The 9,919-nt window shown below is 67.6% G+C and overlaps 2 protein-coding genes across 2 annotated transcripts; one reads left to right on the top strand and one right to left on the bottom strand.

Moving 5' to 3' along the window:
• Positions 1 to 764: 764 nt before the first annotated feature.
• Positions 765 to 6,048, top strand: CHLNCDRAFT_59206 (hypothetical protein). The gene is made up of 15 exons (XM_005843534.1): positions 765 to 888; positions 1,284 to 1,422; positions 1,778 to 1,890; positions 2,116 to 2,242; positions 2,409 to 2,536; positions 2,755 to 2,857; positions 3,144 to 3,227; positions 3,504 to 3,566; positions 3,778 to 3,912; positions 4,011 to 4,103; positions 4,311 to 4,440; positions 4,726 to 4,820; positions 5,117 to 5,246; positions 5,409 to 5,479; positions 5,711 to 6,048. The coding sequence occupies exons 1-15, from the start codon at positions 800 to 802 to the stop codon at positions 5,732 to 5,734; spliced, it is 1,524 nt and encodes a 507-aa protein (XP_005843596.1). The 5' UTR covers positions 765 to 799; the 3' UTR covers positions 5,735 to 6,048.
• Positions 6,049 to 6,146: 98 nt separating this feature from the next.
• Positions 6,147 to 7,169, bottom strand: CHLNCDRAFT_140160 (hypothetical protein; the record flags this gene model as incomplete). The annotated part of the gene is made up of 4 exons (XM_005843482.1): positions 6,147 to 6,270; positions 6,399 to 6,515; positions 6,780 to 6,850; positions 7,065 to 7,169. The coding sequence occupies 4 exons, from the start codon at positions 7,167 to 7,169 to the stop codon at positions 6,147 to 6,149; spliced, it is 417 nt and encodes a 138-aa protein (XP_005843544.1).
• Positions 7,170 to 9,919: the final 2,750 nt, after the last annotated feature.

The raw sequence follows: 9,919 nt of genomic DNA, 5'->3' as shown, positions 1-9,919 counted from the left end.
CACTGCAGACAGAACAGAAGGCGTGGGACAAATGTGAGTGGGGAGGGCTGTCGTATGGGAACCAGACGAGGGCGGGGCAGCGGCTCGCACGTGAAGCCAAGCCGGGGGCTGCGCCCTGCTCCTGTGCAACCCGGCTATTCAGGGAAAGCTGCCTGCCTGCAGTGGAGTGAAGCAGAAGAAGACTGATGGGTGGAGCTGGGCTGCAGCAGCAACATGCAGCAACGGCGCCGGCACCGGCAGCTGCTCACGTTGCCTAAGTGCTGGACCGGGGAGGGCGGTGGCCGGCCCTGTCGGTGACAAGAGTGCTAAATGATTTGTGAGCATGATTGTAACCACTAGCTTGAGGAGAGCATTCTGCAGAGGGGGTAGTCAAGAGTCTGTGGGCGCCAGCTGCAGGGCGCCATTCAAAAATGCCAAGCTGCAGGGAGGCGTTTCCCGGTCCGCCCGTGCGTCCAAACCTTTTCTAACACCATTGGAATGCGATCAAGGCACGTGGCCCGCGAGTGAAGTTGGTTTTCAGGCGGTTTTGCGCCCACTGACAGGTGGTGGGAGCTCGCTGCACACTTGTAGGGCGTGTTGGCCCGCTTTTCAAGAGCCCAATGAGTGTACAAAAATGGGTGAATCGAGCGGCTGGCGGGCATGCACGCATGAGGGCGTCCAGGCCCTAAGGTGGGCAAGGGTGCACGTGGCAGAGGTGCGAGCAAAAGGCGCCAACCTGGCGACTTTCTCCCGCCACTCACTCGACTCCCCCCAACCCCGATACCCGACATCGGTCTTCGTGGGGTCACAGATCGCCTTCATGAGGGTGCTCCAGCTCTTCGCCCCTATGCAGAAGTTTCTGCCCGAGGTGGAGGAGCCCAGCTCGGGTCAGAAGCGCGTCATGTTCAGGTGCGGTCAATGCCGGCAGATGTCGCCGATGGCGAGGAAAACGCCCCATTGGCCGCACCGCCCCCCCATCAACGGGCCGATCAGGCCCGCGGCGCTGCACCTTTGCCCTGGGCTGCGAGTGGCGGCTCTGTGCGGGCGGGACAGCGTGTCGGACGGGGAGCTGGGCCAGCCGGCGTCCATCACCTGGCGCACGCCCACCGCCTGCCAGCCGCAGCGGCTGGGGCTGCACTGCTGCCCCTGGCAGGAGCCCAGCCGCTGCGTGCTGACGCGCCAGCAGCCGCTGGATGCAACCAGCAACCTGGCGGTTGTGTTGCACGCGGCTGTGGGTGGGCGACCTGCCGACGCCCGCCCGCCCGCTCCACCTTAGCATGCGCCGCTCTTCCTCGCCAACACAGGGACCGTCTGCTGTACACGCTGGTCTGCCTGGCCATCTTCCTGGTCTGCTCCCAGCTGCCGCTGTACGGCGTGAAGACCACCAGCGGGGCGGACCCGCTGTACTGGGCGCGCGTCATCATGGCCTCGTCGCGCGGCACGGTGCGCCCCGGTGCCGCCGCCGCCGCAGCGCCCCTCTGTGGGCTCATGCTGTTGGGGAGCAGCACAGTGCGTAGTGGTGCCGCCGCCCCGGGTGATGGATGGGGCCACAGAAGGCCACTCCCCCGCATGCCACCACGGATGCTGGCGCTGCTGACGGCCGCGGCGCTGGTCTCAAGCAGCGCCGTGCTAGCTGCGCTGCCTGGCTGGACGCCCCGCTCCCAACCCATGCCTGCTCACCCTGCCGCTAGCAACCTGACACACACACATGCCGCCGCCGGCGCCGGGGGCGGGCGACCCCGCTGCCCGCAAACCCGCAACCCAACCCCGCTGGCCCCGCCGCTGTGGTGGCCCGCAGGTGATGGAGCTGGGCATTGGACCCACCGTGACGGCGGGCCTCATCATCCAGCTGCTGGTGGGCTCCAAGATCCTGGACGTGGACACAAACGTGAAGAGCGACAGGGACCTGATGTGAGGCGGGGGCCGTGCGTGCGTGTGGTGGGGCGGTCTGGGGGCTCGAGCGTGCCGGGGTGTGGCAGGCGCGCGCAGGCGAACGTGTGCAGCGGCACGGTGGGTGCAAGTGAGTAGCCGCCGCCTGCCCACCTCCTGATTCTCCACAAAAACAAAAGTTCTCAAAGCCGTTGCTGCCTTCCCACCGCCCTCCCCACGCGTCCCTCCCTGGCCCCTCCTCCGCAGGAAGACCGCCGAGCACGTGCTGGGCCTGCTGATCACCGTGGGGCAGGCCATTGTGTACGTGCTGACCGGCATGTATGGCGAGCCCAGCGAGGTCGGCACCGTCAACGCCATCCTCATCGTGCTGCAGGTGCCGCCCGGGCGCCGCCCGCTCCGTGGCCCCGCCCCGCCCCCTTGTGTTCCCCTGTGCTGGGAATGGTGTGTGTGTGCCGGGGCTGTGGAGTGTTGTACTGCCATGTACTGCCATGCGGCACAGCCCACGCCGCGCGGCTGCGTGCGTGCCGCCCGCCCTGCAGCTATTTGTGGCTGGCGTGCTGGTGCTGCTCCTGGACGAGATGCTGAACAACGGGTGGGGCCTGGGCTCCGCCATCTCCCTCTTCATCGCCACCAACATCTGCGAGAGCATCGTGTGGAAGGCGTTCAGGTGGGCGGGGGGTCCTGTGGGGTGCAGGGGAAGGGCGCGCCGGTGGGCTGGTTGCACTTAGAGGGTGGGGGCTGCCGCCGGCGTTTAGTTGGAAGGATGCTGCCAGTAAACGGGTTGGTGGGCCGTTGCAGCTTGGCTTGGGTGGCCGACGTTTAGGAAGGACGGGGTGTTCTTCCTTGCTTCCTTCCTTCACCCGGGCCTCGTTTCCTCCCCCGCAGCCCCTACACCCTCAACGTCGGCCGCGGCCCCGAGTTTGAGGGCGCCGTCATCGCGCTCGTCCACTTCCTCCTCTCACGCACCGACAAGACAAAGGCGCTCAAGGTGGGGGCCGTTGGGTGCCTCGCGGGCGGGGGCTGGTGGGTGGTGGGGGCGTCGAGCTCGGGCAGGAAGGGCGCGCTGTGTGTGCTTCCACACCTTGTTCAGTGCTGCACCCCGCACCAGAGCTTGGACATCCTGTGTCCGCCAGCCCGTCGGCCTGGTGCCTCCCGCCCCGCCTCTCGCCCCGCTCACCGCTGCACTTTGGTGGCTGGCCTTTACTGCGTGTCCCTTTACTGCGTTGCGTATCCCTTGCCCCCCCTCCCCCCTGGTTCTTTCCTCCCCGCCGCAGGACGCCTTCTACCGCCAGGGCCTGCCCAACATCATGCAGCTGCTGGCCACGGTGGCCATCTTCCTCATGGTCGTCTACTTCCAGGTGAGGGCAGGCAGGCTTTTCTGCCCACACGGTTTCTGAAGCGACGTATCTGTGGCACCATCATGGCTGCTGCAGCGCTGTAAACTGATTGACTGACTGCAGGCAGGCTGGCGGGGGCTGCCAGGGCTGCCAGGGTGCCGCCACGTTGTTGCCTGCCCCGCTATGCACAATTCTACCCCTGCTCCTCGCGGCCATCTCCCGCCTTTTCCCTGCTGGCACTTCTCGTGAGCCCCCTTTTCCTTTCTTCACACAACCGCCACCCACCTCACCCTGCAGGGCTTCCGCGTGGAGCTGCCCATCCGGTCCAAGCGCGCGCGCGGCACCATCGGCGCCACCCAGGTGTGTTTTTGTGTGGGCCGCCAGTGGCCGGCCAGACCCCCGAAGCCCGACGTGCTGCCTTGGTCGGCGCGCCAACAGCCCATGTCGGTGTCTGATCATTAGTCCGACAGCAATGTGCTGCCAAGGCAACACACGTGTTTCCAGGAGGGAAGCGACTCATCCCTGCTGGTCCCTCCATGCTCTCTCCCGCATCCACCCCTCCCTCCTGCAGGCCTACCCCATCAAGCTGTTCTACACCTCCAACATGCCCATCATCCTGCAGGCACGCCCTGGCCGTGGCCTGGCGGGTGCCGGAGCCGCCTCAGCCCGCGGTGGCCTGCCCCATGGCTGGGTGGCCTCCCTGCCGGTCGACGCGCCTTGGCTTCACGCCCGCCCACACTGCACCCGCTCCCACCACACACACCCGCCTCCCTTCCCACACACATCCTTCCTCCCCTCCTGCAGTCTGCCCTGGTGTCCAACCTGTACTTCATCTCCCAGCTGCTCTTCCGCCGCTACGGAGCCAACATCCTGGTGCAGCTGCTGGGGCGCTGGCAGGTGGGGCGCGGGCCGGCGGTGGGCCGCTTGGGTGGGGTGGGGCGGCTGGTGCAACTGCCCTGCGCCGTGCCGCTTTCAATCCTCAATTCAACCACCTGCGCTTGACCGCTGCCTCCCACTTACAGCTTGCCTGCCCTCCCACGCATCTTGTTCTTGTTCACTTCCCTGACCTGTCTCCTCCACTCCCCTGTTTGTTTCCGTGCCCAGGCCGACGAGTTCAGCGGGCAGATGAACCCGGTGGGCGGCCTGGTCTACTACATCTCGCCCCCCGAGTCCCTGGCCGCCGCCGCCGCCAACCCCGTGCACACCCTCTTCTACGTGGCCTTCATGCTAGGCAGTGAGTGGGGGGGCTGGAGGGGCGCCTGGCATCCATGCTGGGCAGTGAGTGGGGGGGGCTGGAGGGGCGCCGGCCAGCTGGAGGGTGACCAGGCCAGCTGCAGGGCGACCTCCCCCGGGGCCCTCACTGCCCAGCCCTGCCTTCCAGCGCTGTGGTCGCCGCGGGCTTTGCCCCCACACACCACCGCGCGACATCTTCCACGCGAAGCATCCCCCACCAGCCGGCGCACCAAACCTTCAACCAACCCATCCCTGCCCCTCCTCCCCCCTCCCCCCCTGGCGCCAGTCTGCGCCATCTTCTCCATCACCTGGATCGAGGTGTCTGGGCAGAGCGCCAACGACGTGGCCAAGCAGCTGCGCGACCAGCAGTTCTTCCTGGCGGTGAGGCCGCGCGCCCTTTGGGGGTGCCCAACCACAACACGCCCCTCCCGCCCCACCTGCCTCTGCCGCCCCTCCTGCCCCACCTGCCCCTGCCGCCGCCTCTGTCGCCGCCGCTGCCACCCCTCCTGCCCCACCTGCCCCTGCCGCCCCTCCCGCCCCACCTGCCTCTGCCGCCCCTCCTGCCCCACCTGCCCCTGCCGGCGCCTCTGTCGCCCCCCTTGCCACCCCTGCCCCTCTCGACCCATGCCGCACCCCCGCTTGCGCCCCCTTGCCCCCCCTGCTGCCCGGCCCCGCAGGGCCACCGCGACACCGTGAGCAGCCTGAAGAAGGAGCTGAACCGGTACATCCCCACCGCCGCCGCCTTTGGCGGCATGTGCATCGGCGCCCTCACCATTGTCGCCGACTTTTTGGGCGCCATCGGCTCGGGTGGGTGGCTGGGCTGGGCTGGGGGTGGCTGCGCTGGGTGGCGGCCCCGGGCACGGCCTTGGCTGGCGCGAGGCGGCAGGCGCGGCAGCAGCTGGGTTTGCCTGGCGAGCGTGCTGGCCGCCACGCGACGCTGCGCGCGCCCTGCGTTCCCTGGCGCCGCAGGCACCGGCATCCTGCTGGCCGTCACCATCCTCTACCAATACTGGGAGGCCTACAACAAAGAGAAGGCGCAGGTGCGTGGAGCGCGGGGGGGTGCAGCCGCAGGAGGTGCAGGCGCTTGCCTGCCGCTGGGCGCCGTCGAAGCTCGGCCGTGCCGCGGCTGCGAATGCAGCGTCCGGCTGCTGCTTCGCTGCGCCTGTCGGCGGCCTGGCTGTGCTCACAGGCCGGCACCTCATCTTGCCGACGCGCCTCGCCCTGACCCGCACCCCACACCCACCCACCCCTGCGCGCCCCGCCCCCCGCAGATGGGCGGCGGCCTGTTTGGCTGAGCTGCACTCAAGGAAAGCAGCAGGCCCGCGAGTGCAGACGAGCCGCCAGGCGGATGCGGAACAGTGGGAGTCGCGGGCGAGCGGGCGGCGCGGGCCGGCGGCAGGCGTGGGCCAGCGCTGTGGTGCTGGCTGCCCGTGAGGATCCGGCCCCCCCCTCTGGTGCGCCGCGCCATCAATGCCACGAATCATTAATGCTGCGTGCCCATAATCAATACCGATACCGAGCCATCATCAATTGTTTGTTTGTTCGTTTAGTCTGGTGTTATTCTGTCAGCAATGTGTGTCACAACAACTTGTGTGAAAAAATGACCACTTCACTTGGATTCTCGCTGTGGGCCAGGGGTTTACCAGAAGATGTGATTAGTGGAACAAATAGTCCAAAACAAAGCTGGTAGCAGGAGCTGGTCAGAAGCTAATCGCTGGCCATGGTTGCCGCTCCGCTGCCTCGCTGTCCGTTGTCTGGTGCGCCCACGCCTGCCGCCCACTCTGCGTCCCCCTGGTTGTGCGGCCGCGCCCCTAGCAGCTCCTTGACGCGCCTGTAGGCAGCCAGGCGGGCAGGCAGCGCGCACAGTGGGTGGCGCAGCCAGGCAACCGGGCGGCGTGCAGGGCTGGGCGTGGCTGTCCCGCCCCCCATCGTCAGCCCACCCCTCCACCAGGCACCCACCTCCGGTGCGGCTTGCTCCTCTCGTGCGTCCTCAGCGCCGCTTGTGTGATGAAGTAACGGGAGCAGGCGATGCAAAAGTGCTGGCCCCGAGCAGGCAGGTCCTCATCCAGTTCCACCCTGCAGCAGCCGGGGAATGGTGGTGTGCGTTGGTGTCCCTGTCACATGTATGTGCGGTAGGAGGGCGGGCGAGCGGTTCAAGTGACAGCAGCAACAGCCGAGGGAGGCCAGCCAGTGGCCCAATGGCCGCCCGCTGCCGCCTGATACTCGCGGCGCTGCTCCTGCCGATCCACCTGGCGCTGCGCGGGGATGCTTCGCCCACCAAGCGCCAGCGAAGCGGGGCATGCCCACCACCATGCAAACACACATATGCAGCTGCCGCACCTGTCGGTGGTGCCCAGCGGGCCCACTGCGCCGTCGTGCACGCCGCCCTCCTTGCGCACGTCCTCCCACACCTGCCCGCGGCGCGGCGGCGGAGTAAAACGCTATCAGCGACCGGCCACAAATCCATTGGGCTAGCGGGGTGACCCACAATCACAGTGGATGGCACTCCTAAAACACAATGTGGGCGTGCTCGGGTGCGGCCACCTGGTGGCGCCGTGGCCTCCAACCCATGCCGTACACCACCAGCACACTCATGCCCCACCCCAACACCACCAGCCCACGCACCTGGTCCACGTGTCGGGCAGTGAACTTGGCCACCCGCCCCCGCTTGTGCAGCCGCGTCCCCCGGCTCTTTGACCCCGTCCGCTTGCTCTTGCCGGACGAACCCATGGCTCTGCAGCATAGCGCGGCCAAGCAGGACAGTCAGAAGGACAGGAGGGCAGATCCCGACAGCAGCCGTGTGCCAGGCAGCAGCAGCGGCGGCGGCGGCGGCGGCGCACCAAACAATGCCTCTCCTGGTCGGCGCCTTGTTCAGCTGTAAGTCCCGACAACAATTGGACGGAATCTGCAACCAGGGCTCCACGGTTTAGTCGCAATGCATGGCGGGGGGCGCCCCCGGGTGCGCTGGCCGGCGGGCCTCATGTTTGTGCATATTACATCAAACGCTGGCAGGCAGCCGCGACACACACAACGGCACAGATGGTCACCTTTTGCACCTGGGCAGCGTTGCGAAGGGAGATAACAGAGAGCTGTGCTTACAAACTGTACTTGAAACGGCCCATGAGAGCCTGCACGTGAAAAGGCGCGCGCCGTCGCACAGCGGGCGGCATGCCCGCCGCGTCCCGCTGGCGGGGTGCTTGTCGTGCCTGGAGGAGTCTTTTTCCGTGTCACACCATGGCCTGTACCCACAAAAGAGAATGAATTGAACACAGTGCAACGCAGAGGAGTTGGAGTGTGAGCCCCGGCACGCACATGAGAAGTGAGCTGTGCTGCTGGCAATGCCGGACCCAGGCCGCTGCCAGCCACCAGGCCGTGTTGGGGATCCCATGCACGTGAGTCTCTGACACCGAGTACAGGCATATCTGGCCTTGGTTCATGCAGGCATATGTGGCCTCGATTCACGGCGAGCAGCAGGTCGGTGTGCGCCGACGCCCAGCCTCGCAGACCACCAACTCGCAGAAGAAATACATTTGCGAGGGGGCTGCGTTTGCATGCAGCCCTTGGCATATACATATCAGCTGGAAGTAGCAGAGAGAAGGGGGACGGGATATAGAGGTAGAGGGGCTTTGGGAGTGCTGCTCAAAGCAAGGTGCACATGGGGCCCTGCAGGCAGCTGCCGTCGCCTCCTGCGTCAGCATTGCCGCCACTACACGCCAAAGGCCCGGTCCGGGCTCCACGCAGTATAACTAGAACAAACCCATCCTTCGATTGCCATGCAGATGGTCGATCAGGGGCTCGACAGTAGCCCAGGCATCGCAGGCGGCGGTGGCTGGCTCTGGAAAGTCGGGGGGGAAGCCCAGAACTCTCCCACGGCCTCCTGTGGCACAATTGTAATATGACCTGCACCCACACAGCCATGGCTCGATGATACAGGGGTCTACAGCGCCCAGATGGCTGCCCTGAGTGTGGGCTGCCTTGGGGGAGTGGGGACACAGCTCCTGAGAACCACGTCTGGAGGTCAAATGGTATACCGGACATCGACCTGGGAGCGAGAAAGGCTGCAGGAGGAAGCGCTGAGCGCGGCGTCGCCATGGAGCCCCAAAGCCAGGTGAGGTGCAGATCGTTGACGCCTACCGCGCCGGCTCCGCCCCGGAGGGTTGCCGAGTTCCTGTGTGCAGGGTTGAGATCTCGGTGGGGGCTGCAAGCGTGCCTGGGCTGCGGCATCTGGTTCCTTGCATGTGTTGCGCCTTTTTGCCCGGCCCAGCTTATTTTGCCCGCAACCCCTCCTACCGACACTCAAAGCTGTGCCGATGTGCATCTCGCGGGTCCCGGCGCCCGGCGTGCAGGCATCTGGGGCATGCGGCGCGGCACCCACCCAAGGCCCGGCGCCACCGCAGTCAGCTGGCACGCCTGCTGGCGGCGGCCCTGCTGGTGGCCTTCCTCACCGGCTGCACCAGCTACCGCATGCACCTGGCGGTGCGGAGGGAGCAGCAGGAGGCGGAGGACGGCGGCAGGGAGCTGGGGCGGGGCGCCCAGCTGGGCGCTCTGGCGGGCCTGCGAGGGTGGTTCTCGGGCGCGCCCAGCCGGCGCAGCCTGCGGGAGGGGGTGGCGGATGGAGGGGCGGGCATGGCGGGCAGAAGGGAGGCTGTGTGGACCGGCCACAAGGATGCGGGAGCCCTCAGCGTCCAACTGTATGACCAATGGTGGCTGCTAGGTGCGTGGGTAGCTGGCGCAGCCGGGCGGCGCAGCTGGGCGGGCAGCTGGCGGGCCCACGCCCGCCGACACGCCCGCCGCGCGCCCTCCCCTGGGCTGCCTGCCAGCCCTGGGCGCCCTGCCCGCCCTGGCCCCCCTGCCTGCCTGCCAGGGTACCTGCGCGGCCCACCCCGCCTGCTCGCCGCCACCTCTGCCCCTGCCCCTGCCTGCCTGCCGCGCCGGTCGGCAGCCCACAGCCGCGCCCGCCGCCCCGCCCCTGGCCCCACAGGCGGAGACGGCATGCTGCCGCCCGCGGTCGAGCCCGAGGGCGCGTCGCTGCCCGGCGACGGCGGGCCAGACACGCCGGTGCAGCGCCTGCTGAGGCTGCGCCGCCTGCAGCCGACCGCGGTGCGGGTGTTTGACTTCAAGGCGGCGGCCTGGGTGCCGCACAACCTGACGCGGGTGAGCCGCGCGCTGTGCGCGCTGTGCACGGAACGTGCGTGGAATGTTGTGCGCGCGGCGGCAGCGTGCGTGCGTGCGCGGGTGTTAGCCGCCCGCGACCGGCTGCAGCCGCGTGTGGCTATGCCCCCGTCCGCTGCGCCTCCTGCCTGTTCTGCCTGCCGTGCGCGCGGTTTCACTCGCCTCACGCCGTCGTATGTTTCTCCCCTGCCCACCCTCCCTCCCTCCCACCCTCCCGCCTCGCCCCGCCTCGACCGCAGTTCCCGCAAGAGGTGCCTGTAGCTCGCTGGGCGGTAGCCTCCCTGCTAAACAAGGCCAAGAGGAAAGAC

The sequence above is a fragment of the Chlorella variabilis genome, assembly GCF_000147415.1.
Source record: "Chlorella variabilis unplaced genomic scaffold CHLNCscaffold_29, whole genome shotgun sequence".
NCBI classification, from domain to species: domain Eukaryota; kingdom Viridiplantae; phylum Chlorophyta; class Trebouxiophyceae; order Chlorellales; family Chlorellaceae; genus Chlorella; species Chlorella variabilis.
The sequence above is the reverse complement of the archived record's forward strand: the minus strand, read 5'-3'. Positions and strand labels throughout refer to the sequence as shown.